The following is a 17,888-nucleotide window of genomic DNA, read 5'->3' on the forward strand; positions in this document are numbered from 1 at the left end:
AGAGATTAACTTATATACACCTATGGTTAAATTTTTATACATCGATGATGTAAATAGATTTTTACATTATCAGGTTACATGAAATATATTTATTTGTAGCCCTCCGTAAAAAGTTAAAATATTCTAATCTGGAAAAATAAGATAAGTTACTTACTACAACAGATAAAGGTGATCTAATAGTATAAAGACAGTATCGCGAATATTAATTAAACTCTTTAAACAAAAAATTAATGTAAGATTAATTTTGTTCGCATGCTTGATATAAGCATGGTATAATATCCTAACTCTATTAGTTGAATTTGCAGTTCTCGAACCACGGCCGATTTAGAAATCCGCACCGGGCTTCACATGAGGCCACTGAAGGGGAACCTTTGGAGTAAGAGTAAAGTTGTTTCCGTGTGATTTATAGGTTACAGGTTCGGGCCATGAAAGCAGTCATTAATGATTGGGTTAGGATAGAGTGTCTATATCACACCCCCTAGAGTGCAGCTTTTCCGCGGACCTTGTGTAAATGTGGAATGCTTTGTATACTGGGATTCACATGAGTCCATAGTGTTCAATCATTTTCCCTTGAGATTGTGATATTGTTGGCTATAAGGGTTTATTGTACGCAGCCTTATCCTACATTTCTGCGAGAAGCTGTTTCCACGGCTCGAACCGTGACCTCCTAATCACATGACAACAACTTTACCAGTTACGTCAAGGCTCCCCACGAGGCCATAGTATTCAATTATTTTCCCTTGAGATTATGATGTTGCCTGGTACTACTTGACTCTCTTCTTTAAATTTCTTATATATATCACTTGCATAAAATTTTCTTGTCCTAAGCACCAAAATCAATGACACAATGCTTCCTGCAAATGTAGCTGCTGTAATTATTAGAAATGCCTGCTTGTAACATTGGACTCCAACACAATTCAAATCCTCTCCAGCTTTTCTAGCAATTCCCTTAGTTGCTAATTGTTTCAACGCTTCTTTATCATATAAATAACCAGCCACTCTCACATTGAGTATATATCCACCTATAGGACTAGCTATAGAACCAAAATTATACAATGTAGCATAGTATTTTAGTCCAAATAACTCAGAAATTATAGCCAAAATCAATGGCCATTGAGCTCCAAAACAGAACCCTATGAGAATAGACTAGGCGTAGAGTGAGTTTCGAACACCAAATGCAATGAGAAGATGGCCAACACAAGAGAGTAGAAGCACGAAAGTAAGCATCAAGGGGCGCGGAAAATTGTATTTCCTTAAGAAGATTTCTGAAGCAAAACCTGAGACTACTCTTCCAAGATAATTCCATATACTCACTAATGATACAAATGTACTTATGCTTGAATCTTGATAGTTTAAGGACTTACCAATTTGACCTAAGTTATCGATCGCGGTCAATGTCCCTCCAACCCCAAATGTAGTAACTACAAATAGAATTAACATGTTGTATGGGTCAGAATCCGATCTCACGGTAATTAACGGAGTTAATCTCGTCTTGAGCTAATCCATAATTAATAAGTGGTATGGCCACTTATTCATAACAGGATTCGACTCTTGTCCGATTTAATCTACGAGGGCACGGCCCATTCATTCCCCCATGGGGACGGAACCTCAGCGTGGCCACGGCCATTTATTGCCAGCTCACGAAGCTCACATCTATAAATACTAAGAGCGGAAGCCCTAGAAAGGGAGCTGTTTCTTCACCACTATTCACAAAAGAGAGAGGAGAGAAAAATATACCCATCTTATGGGAAGAGAAAACACCATTGTAAGGCTCTGAACCTCTTCATGGAGAGGCAGACCAAACCAATATTGTCAATAAAAGCTGTTAAGATTTCTTCTCCTAACCTTGAGTACTTATTTTCATGTTCTTCGCTTGGTCCAGTGGATTATTACGATTTGCTATGATTTTCCCGTAATTTATTTGTATTGTTTTGCACTCATAAAGCACACGATAACTTCTGAGCAAACAATTTGGCGCCGTTGAATAGTGCTTGTAAAATTGTGTGATCTTCACCTCTATTTGGTGGCTTAAACGCGCTTTTAAAGCATGAAGTTGTTGATTCAGGCTCAGCTGATGAAGGGATATTTTCCATTTGAATGGATACATTCAATTGTGAAAAATCAGTAGCAATTTGTCTTTTGCTTTTCCAAAGATTAAGTTCTTCTCTAATGACTAAAATTAGTGGTGAGAATATTAAAACCAGAACAACAGCACCACTTAAAGAATATTCAGCCCTGTCAAAAGTAAGCTTTCTTTGGATGATGATCATAATCAAGAGAAATCCAGCAAGTCCAAGTGAAAAATAGAGAAGATTATATAACATTTTGACCTCATTGTCTTGTTGAGTGACCTTCATAATCCGAATTGAAGGGAGAAAAAAGAACGATACAAGGACAGGGAAGCAAGAAATGAGTAAGATCAAAGACTTACCATTATCTCCATAAAAAGCAAGGTACATTTGTGTCATAATCGCGCCACTTAGGCCAACTGCACCTTTTAATAGGCCTAACACGATGCCTCGACTACTAGGGAAATTCTTGACACAAGTAACAGTTGCACCAGTATTTGCAAATGACTGAGAATTTGCACCAATGCATATATACAAACACATTTGCCAAACATGTGGTTTCGAAATTCGCCCCGTTACAGCCAACCATATCATGAAATAGCCTAAAAAGTTCAAGATTGCACCTATAGCAAGAACTGCCCAAGGTGGTATAATTTCCATAACTAAACCTGCAATTATGGCTAAATTACCACCCAAATCCTTGAAAAAGCTAATCAAGTTTAGTGTTGTTTGATCATAACCTAATGAGGATTTTATTTCCCCTGAATATAGGCCAAATATGAAAGTTGCACCAGCCATTGATAGTATCATTAGAGAAGAAAATGCCATGAACCAACGGCTAGTTAACAAATGGAGGCTAAAACTCCAAATGGCTGATCTACATACACTATCTCTTTTCATCTCTGGCATTGCCATTATCTTTGTTTGGAGTTTGGACTGACATATTATGAGGGGATTTAATACTAATGATCATCGGTTTGTATTCGAGATGTTTTAGTATTATATACATGAATTTTGTCTCTTATATTAATTTCTTTTGTAGCAATTGGATCATGTTTCAAAATCTTAAGACGGCAGCTATATGATTGCTTGTTGAATTCTTTGTGTAATCTGAAGTCTTTAAATGAGATTAACTAAGGGAAGTCATGTTTCTTTTGTTTTTGTTTGTAGCCAGTGTTTTAAAAGGCGTGGGTGAGGCGTTTTACATATGTCGCAATGAAGCGTAAGCTTCGAGGCACAGGCGCAAGCCCCATGGGTATTTAAGTTTTAATATTTCATAAAATAATGCATTAAAATTGAAGAAAACTATAAATAAGTGAAAACTATATATATAAATGTACTCCATCCCCACCAAATATTAGTCAAAACAATCTATTATAAGTTACTTACAAGCACAAGTAACTTGTGTTGAAAAGAATATAGTTTTCTACATGAAGGAACAAAAAGGGATGACTAACCTGCAATTTGAACTTTGAACTTGCTGCTACGGAGGAGAGTGGATTTTTCTTTGTATTTGCAAAAAAAGTTGTGTGTTCGTTGCTCTTGGGAGATAGTAAATTAGGACTTATAGCAATAAAAAAAAAGACTTGACTTTTAAATTTAATGTTTCAGTTCCTTTTAAGAACTTTTGAGTAATTACAAACTGACTTTTGAGAATTTAGGTATTATATTAAGGACTTATTCAGCAAATTTTGTTTTAATTTAAAAAATTCTCTCGGGCTTACGCCTCACTACAAAAACGCGCCTCAACACACGGGCGTACGCCCCGAATTGCTAGGCGTACACCTCTTGAGACTTTCACCCTCCACCATCGCCTCGGGGTATTTTTCGTTTGCCTCATCCCAGGGGTCACCCCGGGGCTCACCCCGAATATACCTTTTAAAACACTATTTGTAACAGAAAATTCATTTAACTATTTTTTCTTTTCTTTTTTACTTTACAAAAAAATTTATTTACTCAATAGGTAAGTCCATAATATAGAATAAACAGAGAAAAAATTATAATATTTAAAAAGTATTAAGAAATAAAGATTAATAATTTAGAGGGTAGAATAGGTATTTGACCATCGAAAGTTTGAGAAATTCTAGTTGAGTGACCTTCTGAGTACTATAGAAACAGATAAGTAATTTTTTTGTTACAAACAAAAGAAACATGATTTTACTAGATAATTTTAAATAGTTGAGTAATCCGGACTGGAAAAGGTGAAATGCCAACTTTTATAAGTTTGGCAAACAGCTTAATATAAGTGAACTTCGGAAGTTTTGCTTATCACAATAATTTTCTCTTGAAAAAATATACTTTTTTCCGTTCCGCCTTATCTGACTCTATTTTCTTATTGGTCTGTTTCAAAAATAATAATATATTCTTATATTTCTTAATGAGAAATTTTTCTAGACACAAATGTCATACCATGTTTGGTATATTTGGCATTCTAATATTAAAGTTATAGTATTTTCAGTTTATTCCAAGAAAAATATTCTGCACCTATAAATAGATGGATTTCTTACCTTTTGTTGGTGTGTAAAAAATATCATAGAGTACATGAAAAAATGATTAATATTGAGGGGGGAAAGAGAGTTTTATTTAATTGAAGGAAGGTGTTTTTTTTAAGGTAGAGCTTTTGGACTCAACAACTAGTTCAGACTCAAACTCGCATGTGCTAAAAGTTGTGTTCAATATAATAACTTAAACTTTTAGATGAGTTAATCACACGTTTCAATATATATAAAATGTCATAACCTAGCAGCTGCTGCCCCAAGTTTTCCTCAACTAACCTTCCCTTAAAAATACTTCTATTTTTAATGACGTCGGGGCAACTATTTGGCCTGCAAAAGCAACAAAATAAATATGAAAATTACATAGAGGCCTTCAGATTTAAAATATGAAGGAATTTAGCAGGCCCTATGACCGGCAATACATGTATTTTAAATATTAAAATTATATTTTTATATGCTGCTATTGTCATAATAGTTAGAAATATGACAATCAATATGTTCATTGAACTACTGATCCAAATATATACTTTTTTAAAAGATTCTACATTTATTACGACGTTCCTGTCTTCTTTTAAATAATTATTCTAGATAAATTAAAGCTCTTTCTTTTTTCTTTCATATCTATAGTTTAAGATAAAAAAGAACAGACGATCTCATATATGAAGAAAGAAATTATTGACGTTAATAGACTAATCTATTCATTGGTAGGGCATTTCGATTTGTCTAATTTGAATTATCATAAGAGTTAAAGAACTTTTTCAACATTGCCACTAAAAAGCAAAAAAAAGTTCTATAGTGTAGAAACAATTTTAGTTTCTATATATCCGTCCAAATTAGACGCTACAAAAAGCCTGCTTTGATTTTAGCCTTGTCCATTTCTTCATACACTTATCCATATAATTTATTAGGGCTGCATTTTCATACATAGTATAAATTCATGCAAATTATTTGAGGGGGAAAAAAAGAAGAAGAGAGATCTAGTGAATATATAGCTTTAAATGGAGGATCCTAAGAAATTAGAAGAAGGATTTGGCAATCAAAAGAAACATATTAGTGATGAAGAGATTGATTATAGTGATAATCAAGGGAAAAAAGATACTAGGATTGATAGTAATCAAGATTTGGTTAGCCATGAAAATGAGCAAAAATATTTGGACCAGCCATTGAAACAAGAGGAAGAACAACCTATTGTTAGGCAGAAGAGTAAAAGGGTTGCAACATTGGATGCATTTCGAGGCCTCACCATAGTGGTATAGATTTAACTTATACACACTAACCGTGTAGAATTTTTTTACACGGTAAAGTTATTTTCGTGTGTGACCTATTGGTCACGGCGTCGAGCGAAGCAGCCACTACTGTTTGTCTTAGGGCAAACGTTCTACATCACACTCCTTAGAATGCGGTTCTTCCCTGAACCCTGCATAAAGACGTGATACTTTGTGCACCGGACTACTCTTTTTTTAATTATCAGTATATTCTAGCATATTATAGCGCGTAATTTACCATAATTTTAGATTATTAATTTCATCTTTTATAGAATGTTGTCTATAGTTATCAATTAAGTGATGTGATAAAAAAAAAAGGGTTGCCCAATACATAAGGCATCTCTCGTTCATGCAGGGTCGGGGAAAAGACCGCATCCTAGCTAAGGGATATAATGTAGACAACTTACCCTGATCCAAGCATTAGTGACTGTTTATACGGCTCGAACCCGTGACCTATAAGTCACATGAAAACAACTTTACTGTTGCTCCAATGTTCACCTTTAATTAAGTGATCCGATACTATGCAATATTTTCGGCGTATAGAAATTAAACTCGATGATTTTTGAAGTTTTTTAATGCTAAATTCTCTAACTTTTACAGCTAATGATATTGGTAGATGATGCTGGAGGAGCATATGCGCGTATCGATCACTCGCCATGGAATGGATGCACATTGGCTGATTTTGTAATGCCATTCTTTCTTTTCATTGTTGGGGTTGCAATTGCTCTTGCCTTAAAGGTACACCATCTTTTATATTTTTATTTTTCTTGACTTAACCAATAATATCTTAAATAATCAAATGTACAAAAAACACATAGTGATGTATCACTTCATCTTTCAAAAATATTCAAGTAATAAATTGACAAGTAACAATTAATTTAAATGTTTTTTTTATCGGATGCTCCCGAAGGGACAACTAATATGAAAGCGAAACGAAATATTTGACTTAGAATGGAAAGATAAGTTATTATTTTGTTTAGAATTAGTCGCTACACTTAAATTTATTTGATAAATAGTTTAAATTTATCCTCTGTCCACCTTTTCGTCCATAAATACATACAATGTTATTTCTCGATTAAAAATACCACTCCCGCTAATGAGATAGTTTATGGGTCCCCTTTTAATGTATTGGCAATATTTTATTGGGCCATGAGACTTCCCATATCTAGATGAGGAATTTTCAAAAACCACTATTGTTTAGTAGCTATTAATTTCCTATAGCTACCATATACATAATTACTTCCTATAGCTACTATTCAGTTGTTACGGTAGTGTATTCGTTGTATTTGTGATGCTGTATTCATGAATACAGTAGCAAAAAACGCCTAAAAATCAGGGCAATCCAGTTGTACACGCATGTATTCACATGTATTCATGAATACAGCAGCAAAAAGCGCCTAAAATCAGGGCAGTCCAGTTGTACGCGCATGTATTCACATCTATTCGTGTTGTTGTATTCATGAATACAGCAGTAAAAAGCGCCAAAAATCAAGGCAGTCCAGCTGTACACACATGTATTCGCGCCATGTATTCATGAATACAGTAACGACAATCACCTTAAAAATAGGTATGTCCAGCTGTCTAAGAGAGAGGAAAAACATAAATAGCGTCTTTCACGCCTTATTTCATGCCTCAATGGTAGTATATACCATAAATACTTATTTTGTATAAAATATAAAAGGTAGCTATAGAAAATAATATTTTAAAATAATTTTAGTTTATAATATATAGCGTGTATACCTTTGCTATAAGAGGTAAAATTTCCTATCTAGATTGAGTATACCCGCCCATTTGTTAGACCCGCCACTATTTCAGACCTCTTTGACTGGGCCCGGATCATCCAATAGAAAGTTGGGCTAGTTCTTAGGCCCATTTATCTTTTGGGCTAACACTAGCCAGCTCTATCCTTTTCTTAGGTGGATTTTGGTCCAACTTCACATTTTGTAAAGAAAATTAACCTAAATAGCCTCTTACACACCCACTTAAACTAAAAATAACTGAAGGATGTATAATATATATATGTAAGATCCATCTATAATATATGTATAACTGTGTATAATTAGTGTTTAATCTATGTATACTGGTTAGAAAAGTAAACAGTGAATTCGACCAGCTATTTGCATAAATATCTCTTTTGTAAAAGTGTAGTTTTAGAGCAATTGTATGAATTTCTTATTTAATTAATAGAGCTATTTCTGACTTTTCAGAGAGTTCCCAAGATTAGTGCTGCAATTAGAAAAGTAACACTAAGGACACTGAAGCTTCTCTTTTGGGGAATTATTCTACAAGGTATCAACTGCAAATTTTGAACCTCCTGTTGATCATGCTATTAATTATAAGATTTATTAACTCAAAGATAAAATTAGAAAAATTGCAAAAGTAAATGTTATGACCTGAAAGAGTTTAACTTTCTATACATTGACAGTGTAAATAGGTCACCTAAATGATAATTGTACAATCATCCATAAAAGGAGAATTAGTAACCTAACATATAAGACATGTTACCTGCTAAAATAAGTTACGCCACATTGATAGTGTAAAATTCTTTACAATATCAGTGTATATAAGTTAGCTCCAACAGACCAGACAACAACAACAACGACAATAACATACCCAGCGTATTTCGCACAGTGTGAGGTCTGGGGAGGGTAGTGTGTACGCACATCTTACCTCTACCTTGAGGAGACAGAGAAGCTGTTTCCGATAAACCTGTTTGACTCAAAAGATTTTTAATTCTTTTTAAGCAAATCAATCAATGAAGAAGGGGTAAATCCTAGTTAAGGATAATTAACTCTAGATCCGAGATGAATAACACGAATAGAAAAACATAGCCGAGTATAAAAGTTGGCGGCGATTATGGCCAGATTTAATATCATAAAGAAAGATGAATTAAGTAACATTAAGTGACAATAAAATATAAATAAAGGAAAGGATTTACCCGATCTTGAGCGAAGCGGATCCTCTCTCATTTGATAAAGAAAAAGACGAATGATAAGACAAATACACGAATCTTAGGATCCTTTTTGGATCTCATGAAGTTCTGGGATCACAGATCCTCTTTTTCTCTTTTAAGAGATATGTTTACATATTTTCTAGAGAGAAGGAGAGGGAGAGGGATAGAGAGAGAGCCCTCCTTTTTCGGGAAGTCCTCCCCTCCTATTTATAAGGGGTATTCCCAGAAAAATATTAAAAGAAAAAGTACAATTAGAAGGAATATTCATTAGAATATTCCTTTTGGGGATTCCAAAGGAGGCTAGTTGTTTCATCACTGTCCGACCTCGGCCTGTCCGACCTCGGCTTTATTGATGATGGTCTGACCTCGGCTTTATTGATGACGGTCCGACCTTGGCCTGTCCGACCTCGGCTTTATTGATGACGGTCCGACCTCGGCTTTATTAATGACGGTCCGACCTTGGCCTGTCCGACCTTGGCCTGTCCGACCTCGGCTTTATTGATGACGGTCCGACCTTGGCCTGTCTGACCTCGACTTTATTGATGATGGTCCGAACTCGGCCTGTCCGACCTCGGCTTTATTGATGACGGTCCGACCTCGGCTTTATTGATGGCGGTCCGACCTCGGCCTGTCCGACCTCAGCCTGTCCGACCTTGGCCTGTCCGACCTTGGCCGTATGTCTTCGCGTGCCGAATTTCTTTGGTCTAATTTTGACCCATACAGTTAGTCCCTCCGCTTATCGAGGTCGTCTCTTGGTCGAGCTCGGTGAGCGGACTTCATTAATCGTAGTTCGAGAAATTCGGATGGGGAGATCGAATAGTATGGGTTGCAGCTGAGGATGCCGATGGAGAATATCTTGGAGATGGTAGTGAAGAGAGTGGCAATGTTGACGCCGAGTGAATAGATAGCTGTCTTTTTTGACCATTGATCCGGGTCGTATGTATTCTGCGACTATTTGCGCAGTGACTTTGTATAAAGAAGAATTTTTCGTTGTTATTCGCCCTGTACTTTTCCATGTTTTCGCTTTTTGCGACTTTGTTGCAAGGTAGATTCCCACATGGCGAGTCCCGGTATTTCTTTCCCTTTATATTTTCTGACGGCAATTGGCCTTAGGGACATTTCGAATTCTCTTCAGCGAAGGCCCATGGCCTTGGAGGGTATTATTTCGATTTTGTTGAAATATTGACCCGTCATCATTCGATCGAGGTCGAACACTTCTTCTTGGTGGAGGCCCTTGGCCTTGAAGGGTGTTATTTCGAACTTGTCGAAATGTTAACCCGTCGTCGTTCGATCGAGGGCGAACTCTTCTTTTTGGCGAAGGCCCTTGGCCTTAAAGGGTGTTATTTCGACTTATTGAAATGTTAATCCGTCGTCGTTCGATCGAGGTCGGGCTCTTCTTCTTTGGTGAAGGCCCTTGGCCTTAAAGGGTGTTATTTCGAACGTATCGAAATGTTAACCCGTCGTCGTTCGATCGAGGTCGAACTCTTCTTCTTTGGCGAAGGCCCTTGGCCTTAAAGGGTGTTATTTCGACTTATCGAAATGTTAACCCGTCGTTGTTCGATCGAGGTCGAACTCTTCTTTTTGGCGAAGGCCCTTGGCCTTAAAGGGTATTATTTCGAACGTATCGAAATATTAACCCGTCGTCGTTCGATCAAGGTCGAACTCTTCTTCTTGGCGAAGGCCCTTGGCCTTAAAGGGTGTTATTTCGACTGTATCGAAATGTTAACCCGTCGTCGTTCGATCTAGGTCGAACTCTTCTTCTTTTTTGGCGATGGCTCTTGGCCATAAGGTCGACCCCCTCTTTTTTGGCGATGGCCCTTGGCCATAAGGTCGACCCCCTCTTTTTTGGTGACGGCCCTTGGCCGTAAGGTCGACCTCTTCTTTTTTGGCGATGGCCCTTGGCCATAAGGTCTACCTCTTCATTTTTGGCGATGGCTCTTGGCCATAAGGTCGACCTCCTCTTTTTTGGCGATGGCTCTTGGCCATAAGGTCGACCCCCTCTTTTTTGGTGACGGCCCTTGGCCGTAAGGGGTGTTCCCTGGGGGAGTCCCAATTTGCTTAATTTTGCTTGCATTGGAGAATATGACGTACTTCCTGGGGGAGTCCCAGTTTGCTTAATTTTGCTTGCATTGGAGAATATGATGTATTTCCTGGGGGAGTTCCAGTTTGTTTAATTTTGCTTGTATTGGAGAATATGATGTATTTCCTGGGGGAGTCCCAGTTTGCTTAGTTTTGCTTGTATTGGAGAATATGATGTATTTTCTAGGGGAGTCCCAGTTTGCTTAATTTTGCCTGTATTGGAGAATATGATGCATTTCCTGTTCGTGTATCTCGAAGAGTGCTCCTGCTTCTATTCCATTTAGAGAAATAGTCAGTTAAAACAAAATGAAAGCGTTTGTTACCTCGATTTGATCGGTTGACGCGTGGAGAGGAGTGATCACGTTTCCCTCTTCGGTTACGCTTTTAGTGGCCGCTGCCTGTTTGGCAAGAAAGCTGATACGACGCAGAGCCGAGAGTACTCTGCATTTCGGCTGGAAAATGTCGGTCTGACAATTTAAAAATTGACAACGAGGATGACAATCCACCGAGCTTCGATTAAAGTGCTTCCCTTTAGATTGAAGCTAAATTTGTCCTCTCTGTGATTTTCTGTATTCTACTTATCACTCTTCTGAAGCCCTTTTTTCAAAAATTGATGAGTGGGGGAGCGCGGTACTCACAAAATTAAAAACAAAGTCAGATTTGAAAAGACTTGTAGCTGCACCAATTTACTTGACCAGCTTTATCAAAAAGGTGATTTTCCCGTATTTTATTGTAGAGAGTGAATATTGGAAAAACTTATGTAGCCTTGTTGAAAGAAAATAATAATTCGGACGCTAATTATTTCCCTTTCCGTATTGATTGATTTCCCCTTAGTGGTGCTAAAATTAGCAATGCAAATCTTTTAACTGATTAAGTAGATCTCATTTTGGAAGCTTTAGAGCTATTGGACAAAGGGCACGGTATCTTTTGTGCTATCCTTTGTCACCTTCCTCTCCTACTAAATTTCATATTATCCCATCCAATTACACTTCCAATTTGTGCATTTAGCTCTAAGAATACAAGAGGAACCAACAGATTAAAAATTAAAATATTTTGAATCCTTTGTGCCGTTGTGTTATTAAATTTTGTGCCATTGTCTTACTTGGCAACCTGGATTAGCAGGTCTACCTGCGTTTGATTAACGAGGATGAAAGTCATATGACACGGGCATTTGGATCTAGAGGAAACTAAAATTTTAACTAGAAAATCCCCACAGACGGCGTCAAATTGTTTGACTCAAAAGATTTTTAATTCTTTTTAAGCAAATCAATCAATGAAGAAGGGGTAAATCCTAGTTAAGGATAATTAACTCTAGATCCGAGATGAATAACACGAATAGAAAAACATAGCCGAGTATAAAAGTTGGCGGCGATTATGGCCAGATTTAATATCATAAAGAAAGATGCATTAAGTGAAAATAAAATGTAAATAAAGGAAAGGATTCACCCGATCTTGAGGGAAGCGGATCCTCTCTCATTTGATAAAGATAAAGATGAATGATAGACAAATACACGAATCTTAGGATCCTTTTTGGATCTCATGAAGTTCTGGGATCACAAATCCTCTTTTTCTCTTTTAAGAGATGTGTTTACATATTTTCTAGAGAGAAGGAGAGGGAGAGGGATAAAGACAGAGCCCCCCCCCTTTTTGGGAAGTCCCCCCTCCTATTTACAGGGGGTATTCCCAGAAAAATATTAAAAGAAAAAGTACAATTAGAGTTCCTTTTGGGGATTCCAAAGGAAGCTAGTTGTTTCATCACTGTCTGACCTCGACCTGCCCGACCTCGGCTTTATTGATGACGGTCCGACCTCGGCTTTATTGATGACGGTCCGACCTCGGCCTGTCCGACCTCGTCTTTTTGTTGATGACGGTCCGACCTCGGCTTTATTGATGACGGTCCGACCTTGGCCTGTCTGACCTCGGCTTTATTAATGACGGTCCGAACTCGGCCTGTCCGACTTCGGCTTTATTGATGACGGTCCGACCTCGGCTTTATTGATGACGGTCCGACCTCGGCCTGTCCGACCTTGGCCTTATGTCTTCGCGTGCCGAATTTCTTTGGTCTAATTTTGACCCATACAAAACCCTCGGTTAAAGAACAACAGACCAAACTGAAATTATATTTTTGTAGGAGGATACTCCCATGCACCATATGATCTATCTTATGGAGTGGACATGAAGATAATCAGATGGTGTGGTATTTTACAGGTCTAAACCTCTTTCATTCTTTCTCTGTGAAATATTTTTAGCTATTTTATGAAATTGAAAGTTTTGTTTTTTTATCTAATACAAATTTTTGTTACAATTTGGGCAGAGAATAGCCTTGGTTTACTTTGTAGTAGCTCTAATAGAGATCTTAACTACCAAGCTGAGGCCTACAACCTTAACCCCTGGTCATTTCTCTATTTTCACTGCATATAAATGGCAATGGTAAGCAATCACAGTTTCCTCTTAACTATACCATTCCATATTCATCATGTTAACTGGTTTCATTATGGTTTATTAAATAGGAACTAATTAAGGATTGAATCTTGTGTGTTTCATAAAATTGAGTTTTATAGCTTGACTTTTCACTCATTCGATCCTGGAAAATATTGCATGAAATGGTTAACTAACTATTTCGCCGGATTCAGTAGCGAAGCCAGGAATTTCCTCAAGGGTGTTCAAACTTGAAAGAAGTAAACAAAATTCCCGACAAAGGGTGTTCAACATATGTTATATTTTACCTATATACGCAGTGTAAATTTCCGACAAAGGACCATCCTTACCAAATTTTAGCTTCGCCCCTGACCGGATTGCAAGAAAACGAATTCCCTAATTAGATGCAACAGTTTTCGCGCAGCTGCTGCATCCTTGCTTCCTGTCACTAATCTAAGATAGAAGCACTTCTTTCTCAGAGTCAACTTTCTCCCTTCTTGCTTCAGTGAAATAAGGGGCATTAGCACGAGCTTGCTTTAGTTGGCTTCGCCCTATCTATTTGTCTATTTCCTTCTAAATAATATCCAACAATCAAGATAATGTGAAACTCTTCTATTCCATAGAACTTGATCTTATTATCATCATTTGCAGGCTTGGAGGATTCGTTACATTCGTCGTTTACATGACAACAACATATGGTCTTTATGTTCCCGACTGGAGCTTTATGGCGCACCTTGATGATAGATCTGAAAGATACATTGTATGCAGAGTTAAAACAAACTAATGATCCTAAATTAAAATAGTATTACTAATCATAACAGTACATAACTAAATCTTGTTAGCTGTAATTTTCAGGTAAAATGTGGGATGAGAGGGCATATAGGACCTGCATGTAATGCAGTAGGTTATGTGGATCGACAAGTCTGGGGTATCAATCATCTCTATAATCAACCTGTTTGGGCGCGATTGAAGGTCACAACATATCAGAGCTAAAGTCACTATTTTGAAACTGCTAAATTTTAGTGACTAATAGACTATTGATAATGTATTTAGGCATGCACATTGAGTTATCCAGCTTCAGGTCCATTTCGCGACAATGCTCCTAGTTGGTGTCGCGCTCCATTTGAACCTGAAGGTTTGCTGAGGTTTGTCTATTTAACCACAGACGACTCGGTAGAAATGTACTCAAGAGTTCACCCGGTGCATTGATCCTTTGTTCAAATTGTTTTCAGCTAAGCACAGTTTCTGTTTCCTCTCTTTTTTAGTACAATTTCAGCTATCATGTCTGGTACCATTGGCATCCATTATGGACATGTCTTGATTCATTTCAAGGTAATTATATTGGTATTTCAAGAATTCATTCTATCACGAGTTTAACTTCTATATACTGACAGTATAAAAAGAACTTTTACAGTATCGGGTCATGTAAAAGATAAGTACGGGTAATCATCCATAAAAAGTGGGATTTGTAACATGAAAAATAGAGTAAATTACTTTTACGACAGGTTGAAATTTTGTTTCTTGTCAGTGTATATAAGTTAAATCTTTCGATCAAGAATGTAATAGCAATTGGAATGGATTAAATTCTGTTTCAGGGTCATGGTGAGAGGCTAAAACAATGGATTTCAATGGGGCTTGGTTTACTTATCATAGCCTTTATTCTTCATTTCTCAGATGGTAAATTCGTCAATATAATCAAGAACTATGTTGCTTGGACTCTCTGAAAATATTGTCGGGTGCATGTCGGATTCTCCAAAAGCAGTGTACTTTTGGAGAATCCGACACGGGTGCAGCAGTATTTTGAAGAGTCCGCGCAACATAGATCAAGAAAATATTTTGTGTCTGGTTATGTTGAAAAGTTAATATAGACATTTTAACACAATATTTGGTTCTGTTTTTCTCTTGCAGCAATTCCTCTTAATAAGCAACTATACAGCTTTAGCTATGTTTGTTTCACTGCTGGTGTAGCTGGAATTGTATTCTCTGGATTCTATATACTGGTACACATGTCAATGCTGCGATTTAAACAACTTAAAGCCAAGATTTTAATGTTCTAATTTTATTCTAAGAATTTGCTTTTGGAAAATGAATACAAAGATTGATGTTTGGGGATTGCGAACGCCATTCGTGTGGCTAGAATGGATTGGAATGAATGCAATGCTGATATTTGTATTAGGAGCACAAGGCATATTTGCTGGATTCATAAATGGATGGTTTTTCAAGAATGAAGATAACAACCTTGTAAGTACCATCATCCCCTACTAGCACGAATGAAGTAATGTCTAGTCAGTGGCGTATGCAGAATTTTACACAAATAGTATCGGCTTAATATCATAACTCGACTTGTAAGAGAGTTTTGATTTAGTGGTTTAGATGTTCCAACTTGATATCTACTTTGCACTTTTGTCAAGCAGTGAGGTAAGGTTTGCGTACACATTACCCTCCCCACACTCCATTTGTGGGGTTTCACTGGGTTTGTTATTGTTGTTGTTGTTGTCGTCAAGCAGTATCGGTGTATTGTATGTATGCATATATTTTTTAAGGTTTGGATATTAAAGTTTTTAGGTCTTTTACTTCTTGTCACTGATGCTTATACCAGGGTAGGCTGCCTATATCACATCCCTTAGGGTGCGGCCCTTTTCCAGACCCTACGCGAACTCAGGATGCTTTGTGCATCGGCCTACCCTTTAGGTCTTTTACTTCTTGCACATGTCCTGATCTATGGTTAAGATACGAGAACTTAAGTAGTTTCCGTGAATATTAACGATTTTATGCTAGTTTCACATTGAAAAGATTGTAATAATTAATTTCTTTTCCTTTGTTTTTTTCCAGGTTAATTGGATTCAAAAACATGTATTTTTTGAAGTGTGGAAGTCAGAAAAAGTAGGAACTTTATTGTATGTGATATTTGGTGAGATAACATTCTGGGCAGTGGTTGCTGGGATATTGCACAGACTTGGTATCTATTGGAAACTATAAGAGAATCACAACAGCTAGATTAAACAAAAGATATGCAAATCTATATCAAATTGTAGTTTTATGGCTCTGTAAATTGTATGCAAATCACTCTATTTTACCATTTTTTATTAATGCCTTTTAATGTGCCGTTGTAATTTAACAATCTTGCATATTTCACACCAATTTTCGTCCTGCTATTTACTTTGTCTCAATTATTAGTAATTCTTTTGGTTTGAACAATTTTTTTTCTTAGTTTTCCATTTGATATCTGGTATTTTTGGGTTCCGACTAAATTTGCATTCGAGTCAAAAAGTCCCACATTGAAGGGTAAAGCATTTCCTAACAAAAGCAATTTCATATCCAGAAAACAAACCCGAGACCTCTGATTAAGAATGAAGGAATACTTCTCACCCTACCGTAACCAGTGGCGAAGCCACATGCTTGTAAGGGTGGTCAACTGACCACCCTTCGTCGAAAAATTGTACTGTGTACGTAGGTAAAATATTACGTTTTAGAGGTATATAACACATATTGAACACCCTTTGTCGTAAATTTTTTTTACTTTTTTTTAATTTGAACACCCTTAAAGAAATTCCTAGCTTCGCCACTAACCGTAACATTTTATTAGTTGTTGGTAATGGTGAACAAACTTTAGACAATAAATTGTAGGATAGATACTTTTTAATTACCGCTGTAACATCAACTCATATTTCATAAAGTATCATAAAAAGATAAAATCCCTACGTAAATTGGCTCTTACGTGACTTGATGTAATTGCGTAAAACGACAGATAGGCAGTCACCTTCAATAATAAAGTGAGAAATAATACTTGTACAAATGTTTCCTAAAGTTGGTTCTTGCTTTGGTGCCTTTTCCAATCCAATCATAAGCTGGACAGATAGCACGAGTGGCGAAAGTAAAATTTTCATTAAGCGAATTCAAAAAGTAAAAAAATAAACACGTAAAGAAGCTAAGGAGATTCAACACATAATATATATACATGAAAAAAAAAAATTAACCTTATATATCGGTATAATTTTCGGCAAAAAGAGGTTGAGTTGAACCTCATTCCACCCACCTAGCTTTGCCCCTGACAGGAGGAGTTACCAACATATTTACTTAAAACCCTCAATCTGGACGTAGCTAATTGTTTGTATCTATTTAGAGATTTAATTATGATTAAAAACATCTTATCGTATATGAATTCGAATAGATTCTCTATTATTATTAATATAATTTTTTTTAATCTTCACAGCTTTGGGCGATCAGAGAAAAGTTTGGAACCAGTAATAGAATGAAATCAGTAACCATGCCAACATAACTCATCAGTTACTCGTAACGGCGTTGAGAATTATTTTTACTTCTTTTACTAAAAATAACTTACTACAACTTTCCTCCGTTATCCGGCTAGAAACAAGTTATGCGTTACAAAACTCAAGTAGAATTAGTAGGGGACATTAGGGGTGTCAATGGATATTTGAAAACCGACTAAACCGACCGAATCGATTTTTAGATTTGTTTTAAAGAAACGGTAGGTTTTTATATAAATCTATAACTGTACCGATAATTAGGGTAGGGCTTTTATTTTATAAAAATAAACCAAAAAAATACCGAACCGTGCCGAATAAATTTTACATGTGGAAAATATATT

At 36.6% G+C, this 17,888-nt stretch overlaps 1 protein-coding gene and 1 pseudogene across 1 annotated transcript; one reads left to right on the forward strand and one right to left on the reverse strand.

Annotated features, from left to right (window-relative positions):
- LOC109230343 lies at positions 617-2,984 on the reverse strand (annotated as a pseudogene).
- On the forward strand, positions 5,563-16,420 carry LOC109230344 (heparan-alpha-glucosaminide N-acetyltransferase-like). The gene is made up of 13 exons (XM_019395851.1): positions 5,563-5,814; positions 6,430-6,567; positions 8,037-8,118; positions 12,993-13,069; positions 13,176-13,291; positions 13,931-14,039; positions 14,135-14,251; positions 14,333-14,424; positions 14,545-14,611; positions 14,875-14,956; positions 15,188-15,279; positions 15,377-15,520; positions 16,112-16,420. The coding sequence occupies exons 1-13, from the start codon at positions 5,563-5,565 to the stop codon at positions 16,256-16,258; spliced, it is 1,515 nt and encodes a 504-aa protein (XP_019251396.1). The 3' UTR covers positions 16,259-16,420.

This window comes from Nicotiana attenuata, chromosome 7, assembly GCF_001879085.1.
Source record: "Nicotiana attenuata strain UT chromosome 7, NIATTr2, whole genome shotgun sequence".
NCBI lineage: Eukaryota > Viridiplantae > Streptophyta > Magnoliopsida > Solanales > Solanaceae > Nicotiana > Nicotiana attenuata.